This window comes from Chiroxiphia lanceolata, chromosome 1 (genome assembly GCF_009829145.1).
Source record: "Chiroxiphia lanceolata isolate bChiLan1 chromosome 1, bChiLan1.pri, whole genome shotgun sequence".
Taxonomy (NCBI): Eukaryota; Metazoa; Chordata; class Aves; order Passeriformes; family Pipridae; genus Chiroxiphia; species Chiroxiphia lanceolata.
In genome coordinates this window covers 124,250,414-124,275,803 of record NC_045637.1, presented here as the reverse complement: position 1 = coordinate 124,275,803, position 25,390 = coordinate 124,250,414, and the positions used below count along the sequence as shown (strand labels likewise).

At 38.2% G+C, this 25,390-nt stretch overlaps 1 protein-coding gene across 2 annotated transcripts in view; it reads left to right on the top strand.

Annotated features, from left to right (window-relative positions):
• The first annotated feature begins 10,946 nt into the window (after positions 1-10,946).
• ABCB5 (ATP binding cassette subfamily B member 5) overlaps positions 10,947-25,390 on the top strand; it is a 55,382-nt gene continuing 40,938 nt past the window's right edge. The window contains exons 1-13 of one of the 2 annotated variants that reach the window (XM_032696655.1): positions 10,947-11,022; positions 11,692-11,787; positions 12,769-12,856; positions 13,022-13,070; positions 14,075-14,219; positions 14,662-14,728; positions 14,963-15,154; positions 16,213-16,384; positions 17,330-17,454; positions 19,773-19,947; positions 20,857-20,970; positions 21,838-21,948; positions 24,251-24,376. In XM_032696655.1, the coding sequence (XP_032552546.1) occupies positions 11,739-11,787; positions 12,769-12,856; positions 13,022-13,070; positions 14,075-14,219; positions 14,662-14,728; positions 14,963-15,154; positions 16,213-16,384; positions 17,330-17,454; positions 19,773-19,947; positions 20,857-20,970; positions 21,838-21,948; positions 24,251-24,376 (1,413 nt within the window). In that variant the 5' untranslated portion in view covers positions 10,947-11,022; positions 11,692-11,738. The remainder of the gene's footprint in view (positions 11,023-11,691; positions 11,788-12,768; positions 12,857-13,021; positions 13,071-14,074; positions 14,220-14,661; positions 14,729-14,962; positions 15,155-16,212; positions 16,385-17,329; positions 17,455-19,772; positions 19,948-20,856; positions 20,971-21,837; positions 21,949-24,250; positions 24,377-25,390) is intronic. The other variant, XR_004358595.1, reaches the window with a different exon arrangement.

Genomic DNA, 25,390 nt, shown 5'->3' with positions numbered 1-25,390 from the left:
TCTTGGCTTTGTTTTGTTCCATGGCTGAACTTCCACGTGCTTTTGGCGAGGGAGGGATTGTTCCCTGCTGGAGTCTGGTTAAGGCTGAATGCGTTCATGCCAGGGTCTGGGGCTGGAAAAGGGACAATAATAGCTTTCTTGATTAAATCATACATAAGTCTCTGAGTTCTCAGGAAAAAATAACTGAGCTTAGATTCATTTTTATCAGGTTTATAGGTAGGGCAACATTACAAATGTTGTATTTCATGGTATTACAATACAAATGGCTTGGAGGTGTAAAAGTGAATGATAAATGTTCAGATTGTCTTTTTATTGGTATTGATAGCATATAATGTAAACAGAGAAAAATAATCCAATGCATTCACAGTGATACTATCTGAAAGTTCCTCCTGATTGCTCTCTTGGACATATGGTAAGAATTTACTTGCAATTCATTAAAAGCTTTTCTGAATGACATCAAAAAGGGAAACATACAGTGCATATTGACTTTAAGGATATTTAGTAATGGGTAGTGCAGCTGGGATCTTCTAATTATTTCCATAAGTATCAGATCATCAGATTGGTACAACTGAGACTTAGTGAATGACATAGACTGCTATGAGGACGAACAGGAGGAAAAAGTCTTTTTATCCTTTTTCATTGACCTAAAAAAATTCGTATTGATTAATAAATCAAAGCAATATTTGAGTAGCAACTATTTTAAAACTGAATTTCTTCTTTTTCTTTGAGTTTACTTTTGGTGAAACTGATCTCAAATAGTTATTTTTTAGAATGTCTATTTTACTATCATTCTACAATGCAGCTACAGATCTCTTAAAATGAAGTATGTCTTCTCTGCATGTAAGCTATTTTATGGGCCAGTTAATAAACTGATGCACTACCTGAATTTATTCCTGTACTAAGTCATTCATTAGGCAATTATGAGACAATTCAGGAGCTTCAAATACCTTTTGGTAGTATTGTAGAGATAATTTGACATCCTTTTGAAAAGAATAAAGAAGAATTACAAATACATGGCAGCAGTTACAATTATTTTTCAATGTTCCTACTCCTTCTCTTCTAATCACAGGCACATTAAGGAATATATTTCAAAAACTAGTCTCTGGTGGTCTAATCTTTTTTGGCAGGCTGTTGCTACCTTGAAAAGCCTAATAATTTCCTGAATCTTTAAGAGCTATCCACACATGTTCTTGTGCATACCTTGGAAGCACCAAATCCTCTTTAAAAGGAAATATCCTTCATCAGATCTTTTTGTTAGCCACCTTTATTTAGATCCAACGAGAAGTTCATGTCCTTGTAATATGTTTAGAAAGTAATACAACAGAAGGAAAGTTTGGTGAAAGGAATGACTGTGCAGTGATGCATACAGAAATGTACACTTACATAACTAATTTAATATTGCAAACACAGAGCTAAAAGTTCAGCACTGCATGAAAACAGTACAGAGAGTCCTGTTCTAGAGTTTACACCAACATGACAAACCCCAGGATCTGTATTTCACTAGCCCCCTTATTTAACTAAGCACTCCCCAGTCCACATGAAGGCCTTCCTTCACCTTTGGGAGTGTACATTCTTAAATTCTTAAACATTACACTGGACAAAACTTGCTCCTAAACTCTGCTCAGTTGAAGGACTGGATCAGGGACTTACAGGGAAAGGATGTAGTTTTAGCTCCCAGTCTGCAGAGTATGCAGATAACTAAGGTCAGTGAATACTATCACTTCTCAAAGTGGAAGGAGAAAAAAGTAGAAAAAGGAGATTGTAGTGATAACTGAGAGCCTACCTTCTCAAAAGGGAAGGAAATTTAGAAGATGCCAGTATCTTCCTCTTAAGCACTGGAGTTTGACTAAATCAGCTTTGGGACATGGAGTTCTCACTCTGCCTCTCATCACGAGTTATCTGTGTGACAGATGAGTGTAGTACTGTGTTCCTCACCCCAGCCCTTTCAGACAGTCTTGTTCCCTCTGAACCAGAACTCAGTGCCATGGTAGCCAGCATCAGAACTAGCCACCAGACACTGCAGTCTGAAATGCAGGAGTCACCAGCTGGCAGAAATCCTACTGCTTTTGACTGAAGTGCCAAAATATTTTTCTCAATAGAGAGTACAGCCAAGTACATGTGAATGGTCTGTCATGGAAAAAACTAAACTACTCCAAGGCAAAACAATATCGTGACTGCATAATGCAACTTTATGAGCTGAAGTAACATCTTCTCCAACCCAAGAGATTTGAGCCAGGTTTATAATCAGGGTAATTTATTCTGGTGATCAATTGTTTGCACAGAAGCAGTACAAGGCAGCTGCCTTCAAAAATTTCCCCATGTCCTCTGTTCCAAGACAATTTCTCATTAATTCCAGGATACCTTTTACCATTTGTGCACTCAGGGACCACATAACTTGGAGGTGACTATGAAATGTAATGGTAGGAGACAGCTAGGATTTTCAACACTCAAGGCATGGAAAAAGTTTTGGAACTTCTAAACAAAGGAAAAATATGGGTTTGGAGTGAGGGAAGTGGTGATACCAACTGCACAGGCAAGTGCTGCATCTCTCAGAAGAGAGGACAACCATGGTGTGGAGCTGGATGGGGGAGCAGGTGATTTAGGAGAAACTGTGCTCCAAACTGCATGGCATCAGCACCAGCCCAGTCCTGATATACCTATCCTCTCCATCAGGGAGGAAGTGTCCATATACTTTATTTAAATAGAAAGCCCATTTTTATTTGTCTTAAGTGTTTTATTTCAGTTAGGGTTAAATGCCATATATATATATTTTCAAACACTTTTCTTCCGCCTCTGCTTTTCAACTTTCCTTTTTCTAGATTAAATAGGATCAGTGAAAGGTCACTGTTTGCACATACCTTTAGGAAGAAAAAACAAACCAAATCTCCATTTTAACCATGGCTTGCCCTAGCAAGAGAAACACTCAACAGTGTACTCATTAGAGTCATGAAGTTCATGCTCAGAGAGCAGAGATGTTTATGCTGGTTCCTCTAGATGAAAACGATTGCATTCACTGACCCTTGAGAACATATAAACAATTGATCAGAACATTGTTCAGTATTCATACTACCTGTATGAATAACACCTATTTGAATCAGTCGTGGTTTTTATAACACCTATTTGAATCAGTCATGGTTTTTACATTATATATATGTACAAAATGTTATAGTATTGGAGGGGGGGAGGCTAGAGCAAAAAAGAAAGAGGTCCTTCCCCTTGAGATTTGGCATTGTGTTGAGATACACAAATATTTAAAATCATAGAATCATAGAATCATAGTATCAGCTGGGTTGGAAGGGACCTCCGAGATCATCAGGTCCAACCCTTGATCCAACACTGCCATGGTTACTAGACCATGGCACTAAGTGCCACATCCAGACTCATCTTAAAAATCTCCAGGGACAGAGAATCCACCACTTCCCTGGGCAGCCCATTCCAATGCCTGATTACCCTTTCTGTAAAGAATTTCTTCCTAATATCCAACCTAAACCTCCCCTGGCACAGCTTAAGACCATGCCCTCTTGTCTTACTGATAGTTACCTGGGAGAAGAGACCAACCCCCACCTGGCCACAACCTCCTTTCAGGTAGTTGTAGAGAGTGATGAGGTCTCCCCTGAGCCTCCTCTTCCCCAAGCTGAACAACCCCAGTTCCCTCAGCCTCTCCTCATAGGACTTGCGTTCAAGTCCCTTCACCAGCCTTGTTGCTCTTCTCTGGACTGCTCCAGCACATCAATTTCCTCAATAAAGTAGTTGTCATTTGATAATTCCTTCTGAAAGTCTGAGATTAAAAAATAAGTTAAATTAAATTCTCTGTGCTGCTCACACACCCTGTCTAGCACTGTGCATCACATTCAAAATGTTATTCAGATCAAAGAAAGGAGCTTGGCTAGTGCTACCCTTGTAACCAAAACATCTGATTTTCTTCACATTTTTGTATGTGAACTGTTGGCAATTCACCACTACCTAATTTTTTGATGTGAGATAGGACTGAGTCTTTGTTCATTCCAGGGTTATGTTTGTAAAACAATATGAAATCCTACCAGTGAACAAACCATATCAGTAGCTATGTCTACACTGCTAAAAATATCTAACTCCAGAAGAGGTTCATGGCCTTCATGTTTCAAGAGCTTTTATCTCTTTTGCTCAGAGATAGCCCCTCTGGATGGCCACATTTCTATGGACTACACTTCATCTGAGTTTCCTTGGCATCTCAAGGCGGTACACCCAAAATCCTAAAACATACTGTTTACTTCTTGTCTTTTAACCATCCATAGTGCTGTGTATGAGTGCAGAGCTGTATCATAGTGAAGTTATATGAAAAGCAAAAACACAGAGAAATGTTTCTATAGACTAAAGTTCAGGATAAGCATCGCATGCTCCAGGATATTTAATGACAGTGCAGAAATGAAGGCATGAGGAAAATGTTCCAGGACAGAAGAAGGTGAAAAGAATCAAAACTGTTCTATAAAATTAGTTCTTGGGAGAAAACTCAGAAATAAACTATTATCAAAACCAAATCCCATTTTCATCTGAAAGTGAACTCCAAAAAGAAGCCTGGAAATTAATATATATTCCATGTCAATGACTCATCCCAGGATACAGAGGTGTTTGTATAGTCATTCTGTCATTTGTCTATTTTACCATCTTTCACCAGAAGAAACCTTCACCAAAACTGTTGCCAGCTTTTCCACAGACTCAGTTCATACCTAACCTCATGTCTTTAATCACAATACAAGACATACCACTTTTATTCCGTTTTGCACTTCATTATCTTTTTCACCACAACAGAGAAAATAGAGTTGATGAAGATCTCAGATGACAACTTCATCTTTCCCCAATCTTCAAGGCAAAATCATCTATACTAAATTTTACCTTGTAGGCAATTGCTTGACTTGAAAAGAAAAAAAAAAGTAAAAAATTCAACAATTTAGATGCCAACAGTTTCATCAGTAATTTGGTGTAGTGTTTAACTATCCATAGAGTTAATGCCATTTTCCTAATATCTGGGGATTTTGTCTTTCTTAATGTAATTCAGTACCAGAGGAGATAAGGAAGACACTGGATTATATTTGTTTTGCAGCAGTCTCTTGGACTTTTCTTAAATGATTTGAACATTTTCCACTCACCAAACCCAATTCCATCTGTCTTTCCTCAGAGGTCATGTCTTTTATAGGCCTTCAATTTTGCTTTCTTCTCTAATTCCTATCACCCACATATTTCTTGAAACAACCAAAATTAGACACAGCACTTCAGCTGAGGACTTAACAGTGCTACATAGAGAAAACACTACTCCATGTGTTCTACATATGATTCTTCTGTGCTTTTGTGAAATATTCTTTTTTTCACTGCAGTTTGACACTGTTGGCTTCTGTTCAATTTTCCTTTCAGTATATCTCCTAGATGCTATTCTGAAGAAAAACTGCCTACAAAGTCTTTCCCAACTTCTACTTATTGAAAGATTATTCCCATACAGGGATCTTGTGCTTCTGCATGAAAGAATGATGTCTTATTTGTGTTTCAAGTCCATAACAAATTTGTATTAATTGTCAGCATTTTTTATCCCCTTTGCCTTTAGACTACCTTTCCATGACTGACAACAATCCTATACTTTTCTCTATTCAGTTATCGATCCTCTCTTTTTTCTAAAGAATCATGAACTTCATAATGTCACTGACATTTTCATGTAGATCTTCTTCCTTGATCTCTCTCTACTTCTTAGGCTGAAATGTAGAAAAGCCCATCTCAAGTTACTTCTCTCACCTCTTGAAAGAAAATTCTGTTTCTGGCACTCTCTAAGAATTTAAGAGGCATTTTTTACTTCTTGTCCGTGTTGACCACCTAATACTCCTGGTCTGATGGACCAAAACTGCTTGGCTGTCTTTCTCCTGACACAGAGGAAAGGTCCTAGAGTTAAGAACTTGCTTACATAAGGCAGTTCCTTCACCCTTTTCCCTTCTTTCTCAATGTCTCTCTGAAACAGGTGTATAATGGCATCCAGTCCTCTAAATTATTCCTATAGGGCTTTATCAATTTTCCTGCTTAGGGTACACAAATTGTTCAGCAGAATGACTGCCTTCTGTGCTTACTATGATCTTACTACTTCTACCACTCTATTACTTAGAAGAGGAAAAAACAATGGTATTAGCTCTCTTTCATAAAAAAATGAGCCTCATTGACTTGATCTTTTTTTTTAAAGGCAAGAAGGATTATAGTAATTCTGCCAAATTCTTCATACTTATCACTTAAGTGTCTCCTAAAACAGACCCACGAACTTCATAGGACAGAATAAGATGCATTTCTTTGGTTTTGTACTTTGAGAAAATGGGTACTACAGAGAACTTGCAAGAATTTATTGAGGCTAAAATAGTTTTACATGTTGTTCTGGTTAGAAACTGTTATAATTAAATAGCTATCTTTGATGTCACAGTTCAGTTAAAAGAATCATATGTGTTCCTGCTCCCTAATTTCTTGGAAACCACAAACAATGGTTTTGCAACAGCATTAGGACTTCTGGACAACATAGCTCAGTCTTTCTCAGAAAGTTCAAGTATTGGGACATATTTCTTTACCTTATTTTTAATTCTTCCAACACTTACTTCTACCCAGACTTTCTTCATTCACTTCACCAAATTTCCAATAGCTCTGCAGTTACCAATGTCATAGTAGCATACCTAAAACACCGGTTTGGTTTGGAGAATTACAACGTTTTAGTTTAGCTGCCCCCTTTAATGAGCTGTTCCTTTTGTGTCCACGAAAATATGACCCAATCTCCTAACTACAGCTACTACTAATGATATTAATAACAGTACTGTTGAGCTTGAGTACAATATGTATGTCCTTGAACGGTTATAGGTGTATGGGATTTGGTAACAGCTAATGGTGACTAGCCTCCCAAACCTACAATACCAGTTTTCCATTTTTGAGCTGATTTCTGACAAATAAATAAGAAAATGGGGCTTTCTTATATTAAAGTGATTGTGCCAAGTCTTTTCAGGTTGAGTCACAGGTAGAACACATATGCAAAAATCACAAAGCAACTAAGACTAAAGTGCAATACAGAAAGAAAAAGGTCTTTTATAGCAGCTCCACCCTGTGAATTACAACCCAGCTGCATAAAACATGTTGGTGATCAGCTGTAATTAAGGTAACAGGTCAAATACTAGCCCTGACTCCCCACGTGTGGCTTCTAGGTGCAGGCTAGGTGTCTTTCTGATGTTCTTCTGGTCTGTTGCAGAAGCCAAAAAACAGTAAGGAGCTATAACACCTGTGAAATACACACTACACCTGTTTTGTATTTGACTCTTACTCTGAGGAAACATTCCAGTAAAGTTGGGTGTCTACTGGTTTTGCATACCACGTATTGCATTCTTTTCAGGGTTAATGCTTTTCTTGGGAAATGAGTTCTCATTTCTAGCTTGCATTACGGGATTTTTATGGTAGGGTGTTTTATTTGATTTTTTTTTAATAATGTTGTGCTTATGGTTAATACGTCTTTAAAGCAGATGTGTTTTTTAATACCGTCAGTTATGGCTGGTGTTAATTAATGATACTTGACTGTGTTTAATTTTGCTCTTCCTGTCAGTGACCACTTTTGGACACAGGAACAAAACACATGGAGGCATGGGTGTACATTGGCTGTTTGGAATAGGATACTTTTCAGATGCAGCTAGTATTTTCCAAAGATACAGAAATATTTTTGATAGAAGAAGAAACAGTGTTTTCTCTCCAAATTGCATTATGATATTTTATTATAAGGTATTTCCCCCAAAATTACAAGGGCATTATTGTAAACTACAATTTTTTATGTTGTTTCTCCAATTTCTTTTATTGATGGAAGTCTTCTCTGTTTAGCACATGTGTTTTAATCCAGAATTTTTGCTTCTGCAAAATATGCTAATTTATTTTGTACTGAAGCACAGAATAGTTAGACTACAAGACCATATAATAATTAATAATAATTAATAATAATTAGACTACAAGACCATGTTCCTCAGTAGTTTTGATGGGGAATCTTTTTCCAGGAGACAGTTTCTTACTCCTCCTTTTGTTTGTTTTCTATTTTAATCTGTTCGTTTATAGTTTGGATGGGATTTTTTCCCCTTTGAAGACACTCATTAACTTGTATGGAGTACAGCATCACTTCCAAAGGAAGAAATGGAGAGAGGAGAGAAAGAAAAGACAACAAATTTCTTCTCGACACCCCACGATTCTCTCTTCTGTACGATCAGTTAGCTCTGCTCATCTCACACACCTTTTTTGGACAGACTTTTCTATGCAGGGGAATCCTGAGGCTCTTTCCTATCAGGCCCGTGGTGTGCAGAGCAATGGATCTGAATTGTAATTGACACTTCATAGTTACTGTGTGTGAGTAACTGATAATGAAGCTTTGAAAACTGAAAGTGTCTGTGTTTTGAAGGTACAAATCACTCCCTAAGTGCCAGTGATGCCAACTGAGATGTGTATCTAGCAGTTCTGAAAAGTGGTCTAAGTGACTTTTTTGGTTCATGCTACCTATATTCCTCTACTTCGCTATCTGTGTGCTCTCAGTCCCACAACAGGCATTTGCTTTCTAGGTGAGATGTCCCTATGTCTTATATATTTTAAATGCAAAGACAGTTTATTTTGAAAATAACAGTTTATTGCCTTTTTTAACAAAAAACTGAGATGCTGTGAGGAGATATTCTCACTCTTCTTGAGATGAACAAGAAATAAAACAGTTGCCTTTGGGGAAAGAAATACTGCATACAGTTCTGAAATTTGGGGCTGGGACAATGAACTACTTTAGCTGTTCTGTCTCTTTTAAAAATCTGTAAATTCATATTCTTCTCAGCAGTAGAAGTCAAAGCCTTTCAGTAATTTTTTGGAACAGAGAACACAGATGTGTATGTGCATAATGCAGGCTTAACACTAAGTTACAGAATCATAGAACCATTTAGGTGTGAAAAAATCTAAGATCATTGAGTTCAACCCAGCACTGTCAAGTCCACCACTAAACCACATCCCTAAGTGCCACAGCTTAATGCCTTTTAAATGTCTTCAGGGATAGTGACATAACAACTTCCCTGGGCAGCCCGTTCCGATGCTTGGCAATGCCTGTGGTGAAGAAATTTTTCATAACATCCAGACTAAACCTCTTCTACAGCAACTTGAGGCCACTTCCTTTCATCCTGTCACTTGTTACTCAGGAGAAGAGACTGACCTTCACCTGGCTACAACCTCCTTTCACGTAGTTGTAAAGAGCAGTAAGAGCTCCCTTAAGCCTCCTTTTCTCCAGGCCAATAAAAATTACATATATATATGTAATATAAGTCAGTAATATAACCCCTGGTAATGCTAATGAGATAAGAAAGCACTAAAAAAGTCATAGGTCTGACATGTAGGAGTTTGACTCTAAGTGAACATGTAGGGTCCCGATGGGCAGGAGACAATGATACCTAATAATGCCTTTTCTTCTGAGGTTCTCCCAGGGCATCACAACCAATGTATAAAACATATTCTCAATCCTGTGCAGAAGGTAGAAAAGGGAAGCTTAAGTTAGGCTGAGTCCTGAACTCATTACTTGAACTAGTTACTTCAACTGAGTAAATAGTAAATTATTTGGGACTCGGCTCTGTGATAATGGTATGTGAGTGGATGGAAAAACAACTAGGAGTTTATTTTTCATAAACATTAGAGGCATTACTGGAAGCAAATTATATAGACTATAACATGTGCCAGTGGGGAAGATGAACTGTTATTTTTAGGATAGTGCAGAAAATCTAGTTTGGTTACCTGATTTCTTCAGAGGAAAGAAAAAAAAAAAAAAAGCCAATCACCTTCTGAGCTAAACCTAAACAAGAAACAGTCTTACTTTTGATAAAATAAAACCCCACACAAATTGTGGGGAAGAGGCGGGAACTAAATGAGTGAAATATGTTGCTTAGCTTCTCTGAAAACAATAATGAATTTAGCTGGCTTTGCTCTTCATGCCATTAAGAAGTAGAAAAATGAAAACACTGCTTTTAATAACTTTTCTCCGTTCAAATTCATCAGTATATTTTTATTCTTAGCTGAAATTCACCAGATGCAGTGATGCAATTCTGAAAATGAGGAATGACCTTGCAGATGGCTTTTGCAAGCCTGAATGTTTCCTTGGACAAGAGACTTATTCAAATAATCCCTCACCTCTGCTTAGCAGCAGAGTTTTCTAAACTAAAATTCTTTCAGTTCAAGTAATGAGAGACTCTGTGTCTGGTTCTGTGCTTCTAAGTACAAGAGAGACATGGAGCTCCTGGAGTGGGTTCAGCATAAGGCTATGAAGATGATGAGGGTACTGGAGCACCTCACTTATGAGGAAAGGCTGAGGAAGCTGAGCATGTTTAGCCTGGAGAAGAGACGACCAAGAGTGGATCTTATCAATGTCTTTAAGTATCTGACAAGAGGATGGAGCCAGGCTCTTCTCAGTGGTGCCAAGCAACAGGACATGAAGAAATGGGCAGAAACTGATGCACAGGAAATTCCACTTGAACATGAGGAAGAACTTCTGTACTCTGTGGGTAACCAAGCACTGGAACAGGTTGCCCAGAAAGGTTGTGGAGTCTCTTTCCCTGGAGATATTCAAAATCCATCTGGATGGATCAAAACTGAGTAACGTGCTCTAGGAGACTGCTTGAGTAGGGAGGTTGGACTGGCTGAACTCCAGTGGTCTCTTCTAACATTAACCATTCTGCGGGACTCAGGGTGGAAGCGATGCCCCAGTAAGGGGGCCAAGCTGCTCGCCGTGCGCGGTGTGCAGGGCCGGAGGCGGCGGCCAGTTTCCGAGGGACCTGCAGAGGGCGGGAGCCGCAGGGCGGTATCTCCTTAGGGGCTCAGCCCGGCTGCGGCGCCGACCTTCACCTGAAACCCGAGCCGGGGGAGGGAGGGCGGTGCCCGCCGCTATAACACCCGGGCGGGCGGCGGCCGACCCGCCCTGCAGGGTCTGAGGTGGCCATCGGTGGCCACAGCCACCAGCCCATCCGTGTGTGCGCAGCGTGGGCTGTGAAGGTAAGCTGAAATAACCTGACGGAGAAAGCACAGTCAGCAGTCGAACAAAAACGGTGTAATTTTTTATTTATTTATTTTTAAAATCCGAAGTCGATTAGGCATTTTGTTATCATTGTTACTTTAGCCTTCATCAAATTCATGTGTGGTTTTTCATTTGGGGTTTTGGAGGTTTTTGTTGTTGTTTGGTGTTTTTTAACCAGCATATTTGATAGATCAAGAAGAAAAGTCTAGGGAGACTTAAAACACCAGTCATTTGCTGCCTCTAAATCTCTCCTAGTACCGTATGGTATAATGAGTGCATGTCTTTATCATTGTAATAATGGTCATATTATGACTGCTCCATTAGTTCTAATCAAACATAAAGTAATGAGGGAAATCCTCGATTCTGTAATAGATCATCCACAGTAATTTCTGTATGACCTCAGGATTTAGCAAAAAAGACTACTAAAGCAGGCTACTGAGCTAGGTCTGCTTGTAAAAGTGTGCACTGTTCCTAATATCTCATTAATAGTAGTTATTTTGTCATGCTTTTTTATATTTTATTTTCTTTTTAGTTGTTGTATTTAAATAGAATAAAGTTGAGACCAAGATGTAATGAGTCATGGAAAAATCCACAAATGTGAAGTCTTTAAATATTTACTAACTCTAAATGTTGATTTTTAAATGCAGGTTTTGATTAATGTGACTTCCTCATAAGCATACAACAAAGGAGAACAATGAAGGACCATTTTGTAAATTCCACAGAAAAGGACGTCTCTGATGCTGGTAGGCATGAACACTTGTAGGCGTGTTTGAGGAATATATTCCACAGCTTTGAATCCAAAGATGCACTATAAAGCTTTCCTTAATGTTATAGTGGTTTTGTAGGAGATAACATGATGAGTTTCCACTGAACTAAAGCCACACCTGTAAAGCGTTTCTGCGTGAATCATTCCATCAAGTTCAACAAAAGTCATTTATGTGAGTAAAACTATTTAGGAGGGTCCTAGCCTTGGCATGAAAATGCTGCTGAGCTAAGCTAAGATGGAAGCACATTGTTGTTTTTAAATGCTTGTCTAAACCAGTCATTATAGACTGACTGACATTAAAAACACTGTGTAGAAAATTCTATTCATAGTGAATCAGCAGTTAAAGTTAAGGTAAATGTAAATTAAATAGGGAGTTGCTGCTGTGGGGAGCCCGTTTTCTCTCCACGTTTTACAGCTGGTTTCCTACTGTGGTTGCTCATCAGTTTCTTTAGATACTTATTACATCTCATTTTATATGAATTTATAATTATAAGATTCCCAGGGAAGGACTTGTCTTTTGTGTTAGTTTCTGAAGCCTCTGGCACAAAGAAAGTGGAACATGTGGCAACTACTGCAATAGAAAGAAAAAATGATGATTATTACAGGCAAAGTCATGTTTCTTCAGTTAACTTCCATCTCTTCTGTGTGGTTATAACCTTCACTCTAAGGAAATCCACTCATTTCATCAGGGCTTCTTCTCATTCGCATTCACTTCTGTAAGCGTTTGAAGAATTAATTAACTCTTGCTTTTGTTTCGCTTTTGGAAATGGAAGTGGAAGCTTTTTTCTGGAGTAAAGAAGAACTGAATAGAAAGGAAGTTTCAAGAAAAATTCACCAGGCTCTTTCAAGGACATGAGGAAAACTCTTTAAATGCAAAAGTCTCAGCAGTGAAAGATGCAGGAAATTGGTGCAATAGTTAGATTATTAAGTTTAAAAAAGTCTGCTTTTTATTTAACAGAATCTGCAAGCAAGGGATATGACAATCCCTCTTTCCAACATGAAGAACATCTTGAACAAAGTGACAAATTAAAGCTCAAGAGAAAAAAGTAGGTATTATTTGAACTCAAGACGTTGGCTGCTGGTAAACTTGTTTTATGGGGGCAGGGGAAGGAAAAGAAGAGTTTAGTACAGCTTTACAAAAAAAAAAAAAAAAAAAACAAAACAACAAAACCAAACCCTTACCTTAATTAGTGTTTTGTCTTTTCCTCTAGGAAAGAAAATGAGAAGTCAGAAAGACAAATGGTTGGCATTTTTGAATTGGTTAGTGTCCAGTTTAATGGTCTGTTTTATTTTTTCTTTATTTGTCATTGTGAGTTGGTTATGAAGTGCAATTAATAGGCAAAGAAAAACCTGAGAAAAAGCATGAGACCTACTGATTCTAAATCTCCTTAAGTTTTGCACTGTTATGTCAGATTCCCCTCTTGGTGGATTGGTGGCACCGACAGCAGTTCAACCTTAGTGCTGTTGGAAGATGAAGCTCACCCCTACTGAGGCTGTTCTAGGACTGCACAGGCCCTTGCCTTACCTCTAGTTACAAATGGTTTATCCTGTGTCTGCCATCTGAGGGATCTGCTCTCTGAGAACCAGTAATACAGTTTTGTGCCAGTTTTCTATACAGCAGCTGTTCCCAAATAGCTCTTATATGTGGACTTGCTTATTCCGGAAGAGAGAAGTTTTATTCTTTTCTGGTTTATTCCATGTCCATTTACACCTTGTTAAGAGGGTTAGGACAGTCAGGAATAAAATGCTCTGATTTCAGATTAACCACATCCTAGGATAGCTATGGCAGTTTAAATTCACATCCTTCTTTAAACCAAACAAATATTCAAGGGTAGATGAACCTGAAGATACAACCTATCTCTGCTAAAATAATTTTCTACTGGTAGATATAAGTCAAGTTCTGGTCAATAACTCACTCTTGTTTACATTGTAAAGGCATTATCTTAGTAAATATGTAACTTAATGGAACACAAAATGTTATTGTACAAAGGTCATCATCACTTACAAACATGTAGTTTTTTCTAAATGGAGAATCCATGTTCTGCCAATATTCTCTTAGCAGTCTTACTCAGTACTGGTTTAAAGATGTGTTGAACTACTACAATATTCTTATATTCTGAGTTTACTTTCAGTTGGAACGTTGTTACTTTAGAACATGTTGGTAGAAACAAAGCTGTTCTGTAGGTGTGCTGTACTGTAGCAAATACATGAACTGTCAGGTGCAATGTCACTCTTTTTTTCTCTCTTTTTTAATGCTCACATAGTTTTGCTATGCTGACTGGATGGATGTCCTTTTGATGATAGTTGGTTTGATCGCAGCTGCTGCAAATGGTACTGGAATGCCACTTATGATCATTATCTTTGGAGAGATGACGAACAGCTTTGTGCTAAGTGGTGTGGAATCAAACGGTAAAAAGTTAAAATTAGAATTCTCTGCATATTGCTTATGTTTTGCTACAGGGGCTAAGATGCTTTTTTTCCCCCAGACTATGCACTTGTACATATCTAACAAATATATAATGAGAAACATTCATCCTGATGGAAATAATCCAGTCATTTTAATCAATCTTTTATGCCAAGGCCAGGACAGAATCAAAGCATTGGATGTGCTCTTTATTAATGAACTTCAGCTTCGGTGAGATAGTAAGGACCGTGGCCAACTTCTGTATCATCAGTTATCAGACATTAATTGCTTAAAAGTAAATGTATATTTGCCAAATCATTTTGTATTTGCAAGACCCCACTTGCAAAATACAAAACATTGCCAAACTGATGACCCCATATTGCCATGAATTATCTTCTACATATAGCACGTTCACAAACGTTACTGCTTTTTATTTCCCCTTAACAGATACTTCAGTAAACAGTTCCAGCTGCCCATCAGTTCCAGGTGTGGATATAGAAGGTGACATGACAAAGTAAGAGTCTTTGTAGTTTTCCTGTTAGTAGAGTATCGGAGAATTTTCTTTTACTGTGTTATCTCTTTGAGCAGAAGCCAAATGTTTGCCTTCTCAAAAAGATTTCCCAATAATGCATCACAGGCTTCAGTATTTAATTTAGTATGATAAATCAAGACTAGTTGTTGCTTTGTGTGTCTAACTTGTCTCGCAAGATACAGTGGGATCACATGGGCTTTTGTTCCCATATTCCAGGTTTGCTTACTATTACGTGGGAATTGGCTTTGCTGTGTTGATCCTGAGCACCATCCAAGTATGGACGTTTTTGGTTGCTGCTACAAGGCAAACAGCAAGGATCCGGCAGAAGTTCTTTTTTGCGGTGCTCCATCAGGAGATGGCTTGGTTTGATACTACCCAGATAGGAATGCTGAACACCAGACTGACAGAGTGAGGGCTCTGCTCTTTTTTTACACACATACACACACCCCCATGCATACATACATCTAAAAAGAAAACTGCCATTTATCTCTGTGGAATAGCCTACAGAGAGTTAAGAAAAAAAAAAATATCCTTTTCAGCTTCATTTGTGAAGTATCTGTGATACATGCATTGGAAGGGTTTTTGCTGTGAAATGCCTGACACTGGCTTTCTAATGTCTATGAAGTATGTGGCAGTCAGTGCTAGATAAACACCTCTACTGTCTCCACCTAGTTTACAAACACTGAAAGCTCTGACATTTTACTGAATGAAAATGAGCTTGTACTTGCATCCAGTCAGATCTCAGGCTGAACTCTGTCCAAGCAGTTAGTCTTTGGAGCTTTTCCATAAACTTAAATAGACTTAGGGATAAGTACTGTAAGCCTCAAGATGCTATGCGTGAGCAGAATTTTTTAAAATTTTTTTTTCTGGATTTTAAAGTAGCTTTGGACAGAACTGTGTCCTGAAAGGTGTAAGAGAAACTTAAATAAAACCACTCTCAACTCTAGTATTTATATGTTCTGGAAAGAGAAAATGGAAATTATGAAAAATGGCAGTTATTCCAAATAATTTTCTGATGGAATGGAGGTAACCCTTCATCTCAGTCTGTAGCTAAAACTCAGAACATGAAATGCATCAGAGCCGAACAGAAGAAATCGTTTGGAGATGGTCATGTTCGATGAGGAGGCTCCTTGACTGTTTACTTGTACTGTTCCATTTGGATACCTGATAAGGGAGCTAGGTCATTCGTGACCCAGTGACAGGGCATAGAAACAGCAGAGAATGATGAAAAGTACAGTAAATGAAAATACAGTAAATGAGCCCTTTAAAATAGGAGGTTTCTGCTGTGTTTTGGCTACAGAAGAGCCTAATGGTACAGTCCAGTAGCTGTGGTTAGAAATTTGACTGTGCCAGTTAGGAAATGACAAAGCTTCTGACATTAGGCCACACAGCATGAAAAGGAGGGGGAGGGACTCACAATGAAAGGCATTCCAAGCTAACAAATCTTTTTTTATTATTATTTAAAGGGACATCAACACCATCCACCAAGGCATCGGAGACAAGATCTGTATATTTTTACAGTTTTTTAGCACGTTTCTGGCAGGGATTATTATAGGATTCATCTATGGGTGGAAGCTCACACTGGTGATTTTGGCAGTCAGCCCTCTTCTTGCTGCATCAGCAGGAATTTGGTCAACTGTAAGTGTGTGTGGATTAATAAACAAATACTAGAAAAACATTACAAGTCTTATGCACAGGAAAGGGGGAGAGAGTGGAAGAAAAGTAGTATGGTTTCTAAGTTGTGAGATTGGCCCCACATTTACTTTATGATTTCTATTCTTTCCGTAGCCCTTCTCTGCGTTCCCAAGCACATACTTGTAAGTCTTGTTCCTTCTGCCTGCATATTCTGTCCTTATGCCATGTTACAGGAGGGTAATGTGCATCAGAGAATCTTCCTTGTGCAGGGACTTCCTCATGCAGAGCATTGGGAAAGCCCAAGCACGTGCCTGTGACCCTCACTTTTCCCTCCCAACCCATACTTTTCAAGTTCTTTCAATCAGCACTTACATGTACCATGTCTCTTGCAAATGATTTACCAAGTTGCATGCTGCGTACAGAGTAGATCCTAGGACATAGATACAGCTGCTGTAGACTGTAGTGATATAAATCAGCAAAATATCTGAGAGGGTTCCCTTCCAGATAGGAAAACATTTTCTCATTTTGTGCTGTTGTAGCCACATTAATGGGTATGGCTCATATTCATAAGTGGCTTATATATGATTCTATGGGGTTTTATTTTCCTCATTAAAGCATTTCAAATAAGCTAGGAAGAAGAATGTTAGAGGCTGTAAAGCGATTGACTTGCTTACTCCAATGTCTGCTGGCACGCTCCAGAGCAGCTGTGGCACACCTCTCTGCTCCTACACACATCCTAGTGGAGCTCATAGGCTCTCTGTCCTCAGCTTGGGAGAAAAGCAAATCAGTCATGAAGCTCATCTGATGCCTGTGTAGCATGTGACTGTAATGAGGATACAATGATACATTGAGCTGGATTTGGGGGGAACTCAGAGGAGTTGACCTCCACTTTCCTAAAATCTCATCCTTTCAGTAGGCTGCAATAACGTCTGGTTTTCAACTTTCCAGCTCCTGGCGTCCCTTACTGCTAAAGAGCTGTCTGCTTACGCCAAAGCAGGAGCTGTGGCAGAAGAAATTTTGACAGCAATCAGGACTGTTGTGGCTTTCAATGGACAGCAGAAGGCATTAGAAAAGTAAGTTTTTAACTAATAATTATATTTAAAATATGGAAAGGGAATTTGTGAGGATTTGGTTTGTTTGGGTGGGTTTTTTTATTTTTTTTGGGAGAGGCAAAGGAATAACATTCTCCTTAGAATAATTTTATCTTTCTGTCAATGGAACAATCACCTGAAAACAAAGATGCGTAAGTAGACCTAGTCAGTGAATACAGGCTACTTTGTGCTGTCATTGCAGCATAGATTAAAATTTCTCCTCTGATTGAGATCTGGAGTTGAACTTAATGTGGAAGTGGTGGAAGGGCTGTCTTCACCTAGTAGTCTGACATAGCAGAGCGATGATCAGTTGCTTATCTTATAGAGCACGAGTGCTCTGTTCTGATATTTGAACTTATATTTAAGCTACACTGGATAACAACCTTAAGTAAAATCACATTGTTGATTTTTACTACTTTCATGATTTGCAAATACCACTTGTAGTTGATCAGTGTTGGCCCTAGTCGTATGTAAAAGGTAAGGTGGTTGTGGCTGGCCATGAACTTATTCACATATATATCAGATAACTCAACAAGCGTAAACAATAACATTCAGTATACAAATAAAGGGCATCATTGATTCCATGCAGCTGGGAAAGGCAACCCAGAAGACCTGATTCATGAAACTCTTGTATCTTTTTCAACTCTTAAGTTCGCCTTGGTCTCGTGCAAAATTTCTAAAGTGATGTCAGCCCTAGCTCAGTGTCCTACAGCCTTTATTTGTCTACTTCTAAGGACTGAGGTCTGTATCCTGCTTACTGGGAATTATCCTTAAGATGCAGCACTTTCTGCTTACACAGTAAAGGCAAAAAAAACCCTTAAGATGATCTAGATCAGTTGTCCCCCCTCCTCTCCATCCTCTGCAATTAGCAGTGTCTGAAAATCTAATGGTAGGAGCTACTCCAGACTACTTTGTCTAAAGACAAAATAACTGATACCTGAGTAACTCCATGACAGTAAGGCCTTTCCTTTATGTGGTTGACTGGTCAGCCTCTTCTAAAGCTATGTAAAAGCAAACAAAAGAGCAAACAGAAAACCCCCACCAAATCAAAAAACCCCATGGTGGCTCTACTAGGAACAGACAAACTCCTATCAGGGACTGACTAGGGCATTTTGCAGATATGGGTTTGTGACTCCTATGCTACTCTTGAATGCTGGTCTTGGAGATGGAAAAGCATCCTTTTGCTGCACAGTGTCTCTACTGACCACAAATGTTTACTCTTGCAAGGGACCTTCAGTCATCTTTCTTTGTGGCAGTGGCTTGGCTTTTCCTCTGTAGCTGAGTGATCACATGTATTTGTCACACTGCTTAAACCCAGTACCCATTTTCCTGGAAGACCTTGTGATGCTGCTGACTCAAAGGTAGGGCCTGGTTTGAAGAGCACAACCAAGTCAGAACACTTAAATGTATTTGACTAAGAAATGCAGTATTGATGACATGCGAGACATTTACATGAACAAAATTAATGCAGTTTTTAAAGATTACTTCTCAGCTGACTGAATTGTATGTCTTCCTAGTATGGGAATATATTGTATAGAAAATACATATTGAGGAAAAAAGTGCAAGCTGCCAAGCATGTCACTGGAAGTAAAACAATACACAATTCCTAGATTACACTTTCCATAATGAACTTGAGTAAATGAAAACTACTAGCTGTAAACTATAGATTAACGAATTTGAAGTATCCTTAGAAGAAATCATTCTCACACTGAACTTGTCAGTCTTTATACTGATCTTCTGTGTCCGCTTCTGTTTCCTGTTTTGCCATATTAATCAGTAAACTAACCTAAGGGAAAGATGCTTGACTTCCCAGAATGGCTAGTAAGAGAACAACTCTGGTATCAGAGGGAGCTCTCTCTCATTTACCTCCTTCCCTAGTGCCTGGGGTTGTTGGGGGGGGTTATTTTTATTTTGCCTTTTTAAAACATGGAAGACTAAACCTTTCCTCTGGCAGATAACATTGATAAAACTTTTTCAAGGTTTTCTTTCAGGATTAATGGAAACAAGTGATTCAAGACAGGTATTGTGTCTTCCGTCATGATAACAAAGTCATGATGCTCAATTGTTTTCTTAATCTGTCTTCCATAACACATAAGTATGCCAATGTTGCCAGCATATGTCAGAGTAGATTTATTCAGATGAATTATATCCCTAATAGTCTTCTGTCAAAAAAATAATCTGTATTCTCTTTGAGATTTTAGTTTTATTACATAAATCTTTTTAATTAAGAAAAGGGCACTGGGAAATAGCAATCAGAATGGCATGTAGTACCTGTCAAATTTTTCCTTATCCACTTTCAGATACAATGCTAACTTAGAGACGGCTAAACGTGTTGGAGTGAAAAAATCCATTACCACCAACACATGTCTGGGTGTTTCACAGTTTGTTATCTTTGGGTCCTATGCACTTGCATTTTGGTATGGAACCAAGCTCATTGCTGAGGATGAACATTATGACATTGGCCGTCTCTTAATTGTAAGTACATCAATGCAGGTTTGAAAAGTGTTCTGTAACTTCAGGAAAATAGTTATACAAGTGGTGTATCTATTTTCTGCCTCGTGCTTGCTAAATTAGCTGTTACAGACTCACTTGGTATAAAAGAACTGCAAGGTATTCATCTTGCCTAGCTTTTGATATAACAAGCTTGAACAGGACACCTTGTATTCCCACTCTAATCAATGCAGAGGCAAAAGTATCTGCACTTTTCTCACTTGTCTTGGACTCTATTTGTAGAGTAGGATGAACAACCAAGAGCTGGTGGTTAAGAAGTGAAGACAAGTAATCTGGACTGCCAACAAAATTCTACCTAAACAGAGATGAAATGGATCTCACTGGGGTGCTAAATGTGTATGGGGAAGTTCTCAAGATCTCATTTAGCCACAACATCTTCTGTGCATTTTGTTGTTGTTTACTTATGTGTTTTTAACAGTACCTTACCAATATGTCTTATGTTGGTAATGGTTTGGGGATATTTAGCTATCTTATTATCATCAAAAGTTTGGCTACATGCTGAACTTTCACACTCTCCTCAGTATGCTTCCTCACAGCATGTTAAGTGAATTGTGTGTTAAGAAAATCTGGATTAAATTTTGTGAACCTCTTAACTTTGGGAACATCTGAAAAACAACAGAGAAAGATATTTGTACATAATAGAAAATGCAAGAACGTTAAAAAGAAAAGTAATTCATGCCACAAAGGCATGTGTCAGTAGTTATAATTTACTCCAGGAGAATGGAGTGTACATACAAGCAACTGTGAAATGCACCTTTCACTTTTGTATTTAATTTTCCTGAAAAGGGTTAAATGCCAAAGTCTTTTGAGTGCACATGTGGGCACTGGTGACTTTGTAAGCATTAAGTGTGATGCTCACTCCATCTCCCACAGGTGTTCTTCTCTGTGCTTGTTGGAGCTTTCTCCTTGGGCCAGGCAGCTCCCAACCTGGAGAGTGTGGCTAAGGCACGTGGAGCTGCCTATGAAGTATATAAGATTATCAATAAGGTAAATATCTAAGTAAGTAGAATACAAGGCTTTCAACCACACTTGATTTCCCCTCCCTCTCTTTTTTTTTTTTTTCCTCTTGAGATATAACAAAAGCACTCTAAAGCCCCAAAACCATAAACTTGATAGACGCCTACCACAGAAACCCATAATAGTTCATATGAAGGACACAACCTCTTTATTTGTTGTAATGAATGCTGGGAAACCTAGCATGTTTATCTGAGTTATATGGTTGAGGTCTTTCTCTAGTATTAGACTTTCAGATCCAGAGGGAAAATGGTAAGGCGCTGTATTAATTTTTAAAAAATGCAGATGTGCAAAATTGCAGCTGAGCTGTGGTTTATTGTGGAAGGAGTTGATGAGGAGGGGATTAGTATTGCTATTGGAAGTTACAGTATTAATAATCTGTGATGCTGATGTTGGTATGAAAAAGTTTTCCACATTATTATCTTGGTCTTGCTGTGCTATGCAGCAATTGCATGTCTGTATATGTAAAGTATTTTAAGCAAGTAGGACTAAAAAGTTCATAGAGAAATGGTTACACTGTTCTTGATGTGAGTATAAAATCTTCCTGTACAGATTACTGAGGGCTGTTTTTTGCCTGCAAGTTAATGCAGTTAAGTTCTGCAATTACAGATTTTCTGCTGTGGACTTTGTTGCATTTGAAAATCTTCTGTATTTGTCAAAGTAGAATTCACAGTTACATGTTCCCCTGTAATCAACATCTACTGAGTAAAATGCAGGAACTCTGCAATGGTATACTGCAGTGTAAACCAGCAGCTGAGAGAGTAAACAACAATGTGGCTACCAGAAATAACAGTTCTAAAAGTGACGTAACATTAATAGATTTTAAAAACCTCTTTCCAGAAACGGCTCATAGACAGCAGTTCTAAGGAAGGCTACAAACCAGACAAACTCATAGGAGAAATTGAATTCAGAAACATCCATTTCAGTTACCCAGCGAGACCTGATGTTAAAGTAAGTGTTTGGTTTAGATTGCTGTACTGAAATTCTTCAGCCTATGTCCATATTTTTGTCTAATCTTGTTGTTCTAGAATGCCAAATGCATTCCTGTTTGGGGGGGTGGACATTATTTTTCCCTCAATAGTGCACAAAGCTCTAGATCTACTGTCACTGTCTATCTCTTCACAATTCTCTTCTGCAGGAAAAATCTTAGAGTATGTATTGCTCCTAGTCTGAATTTCTGTGAACAAGCACTCCGATAAATCAAAAAAGATTTTTCAAAATTAAAACTTCCAGACTTTAAACAGTTAAGTCAGGAAGTGGCTTTTTCCAGTTCCTTGGTGGTTCAGAGTTGCTATGATATCCCATGTGAAAACTGATCTGTGAGGTAGGCTTTACAACAATATGTTATCAAATGGATTGAAATGTATCATCCTAAATATAGATTTGGAAGTCAAAAGTTATATTGAGCAGATATTAAAATTGCTGTTTGATAAACTGTTGTCCCTGTTCTTTGCCAGTTCAATTTCCGTTAGTGACCTATGTACATCATCTCATGGTGATTAATTACTTTTTTGGTGACACAATTAGTATGACCTCTTTGCCATATTCAACAGTTTATAATCTTTTGAACACCTTGATAAAGATAAAAGAAAAAGGAATTTGCTGCTGTTGTTGCTTACTTGATGAAGAAAGAGATTGGAATAGAGCTTTCAAATGCCAACAATTAAAAGCTCGATGTGCTGATTTAGTGGTGAGAATGGGGAGCTTCATATCACTGTGGCTATTTCTTTAGATGGCTCTTCCTACCTCAGTCATCTGAGGTCTGTCCCATTGGGTATCAAGTGTGTTTCCAGGACACTGGGGCAGCTGAAGGGCAGACTCGGAGCTGGCCTTCCTTCCCTAACTCTAAGTTGGTGCAATGCATCTTCTGTCCCTCTTAGGTTTGGGAAGAATTCTTACTTCCCTCCCATTTGGCATGCAGACCCATAATATAGCTTATCAGCCTGAACAGCATTTTTAGGAAGAAGTATGAAGACTCTGCTCTGTCACTTCATACTTCTGATCTAAGTCAGCAGCTCTCCATACTAAGAGCATCAATGTTATTTAATATATCCAAAAGGAATCAACAAAGGTGTGTAGAAGTTATCCACAATCTCTCAAGCAATTGATGCAATACAGTATAATCTCCCCTGTCCACATTAAACCAAATCAAAGAGATCTAAGGAGTCTAGATATTGCTAGTTTTAATCTTGGCAACACCTTGTCTGATGAGTTAGAAATAGCCTATTATGTGGTTGTGACTATTTGCATCTGGAGATACTATGGTATCCAGAATATGGTTCTTTCTTAATAATGCAGGCACCAGGATATCAGCTTCTTGGAGATGCAAACCCTGCTGGATGTAAGACAGGGAAAGGAGAGGAATATTGCAACTGTTTTAATCTCTCATTGCAAAAACATTTGTAGGCAAAATTATAAATCAGCCTGGTATAAACATGAGGAGTTCCCATAGCAGCCAAATATTTTGGCAGCTACACAGCATTACTTGTATATGACATGGACATCTTTTGAGGTAAAATGTTCCTTAATGTGAAAATAGCAACAAATATACCATTAATCTGTAACTACTCCCCAGGTTGCTGAGTCTGTTAACAATAAGGAATGAGATTTAAGATTTACTAAGGGCTTTCCAGCAGTTACCTGGTCAAAACAGCCATTTATATTCTAAAAATAGAAGAAGGCAAGTTTCTTTCTCAGCTATCATGTTTAGCACCTGAAAAATATTTTTCTGTGATATTCATAATTGAGTGTTATGCCATTGGCTAAGCGCTGGAAAATGAAGGACAGCAGGAAAATAGAAGATCCCAAGCCTGCTATCAGATCACACAAACTGGAGAAAATGAGCTATCAAGTTTAGAGTATTGTGGCTAACTTTGTATTTGTTGATTTGAGTGTGCTGGGGAATTTTCCCAGGAACTGGAATGCAATGGTCTATGCAAGGCAACTCTTAAAATGTTTCTTGGCATGAACTTGACCTGTTCCAGTTATCAATCTTCTCAAATAATTCACAGGCTTGGTTTGGTAGCCAGAAGGATGCAGGGACTGTTCCCAAAAGACAGATTGCTTTTAGCCATCCTGTTTCAAAGGCTAATACACTTCAAAATATTCTCAGGTATAATTAACTTATTAATATTACCATACCTTTAGACTATGGCCCTTACTACTGCCTTGATTATTACTGAAGTTATCTTGACAAACTGTTCTCTAACCAAACTTGTCAAATAAATATGTTTGTTTGTTTGTTTATTCCCAGATCCTCAAAGGTCTAAACTTGAAAGTTCAAACTGGGAAGACCATTGCTTTAGTTGGTTCCAGTGGCTGTGGTAAAAGCACTACTATTCAGTTGCTGCAGAGATTCTATGATCCTGACCAGGGAGAAGTGAGTGTCTGTATGTGAACTGTAAAAACTGAGAGCTATTAGGACAAGCATGAGTTTCCCATATTGACTGAACCTCAGTTTCTATTTGTGCTGAATTTGAGCATATGTCTGCATCATCTGTATTTCCACAATTTAAATTTCGAATGAAATATCTTCTCCTGTTGGCTTAACTTTTGTTATTCTGCTCATTCTTACAGTACTATGCCACAAATAGCAAATACCACAAGTCTTTTAATAATTTTTATTAACAGTTGACTTCTAAAATTCTGTACGCTTTTTTTAAGCAAAGCATAATCTAACAATGTTCTGCTGTATTTTGCTTCCTTTTCATTGCATGTTAACTAAAACCCGGAGAGAATTTTCCTATTTTAAATGGTTGTTTGCTTGGCTAGTTTTTTTTCCTCTATCTGCTAACCCACAGCAAAAGTTTCCATCGTTACGCTTTGTATGTATGTTTTATCACTAAACACTAAATCCAGTCAGTAAATGGTAAATACTTCTCATAAGAAATTTCCAAAGGAAAAAGAAAAGGGGGAAAATAAACCATATATTTTTAAGGAAAATGTAGTTTTTATTCTAGATATTTGAAGAATGCTACTTAGTTGCTACTGCTAGTTAAAAGTAGGTAAACATTTTAAATATTAAACATTGAACTATCAGTGCATAATGTACCAGAACAACTGTTATCGACATGTTTCTTAGTGTTTCTGTGGCTGTTCATTTCTGCCCCATGCCTGATTTTGCTGTGCCAATGTTCATATGACCACACTGCAAATTATCTAGGTTAAAAATAACTTTCCCTTTCTTTTTAATCAACTTGGATTATTTCTTTGGTCTGATGTAAAGCACAGCCACAGAGGCGATTTTGTAGCCACAACTGTGAGGACAACAAACTGACACAGGGGCATGAGAACTGGGTAAAAAGTATGCAAAGAAGCTGGAAAAGTCTTAAGCCAGCTCAGATAGGATGGTTATTGGGGGAAAACAAACAGACCAACAAACAAAGAAAAAAAC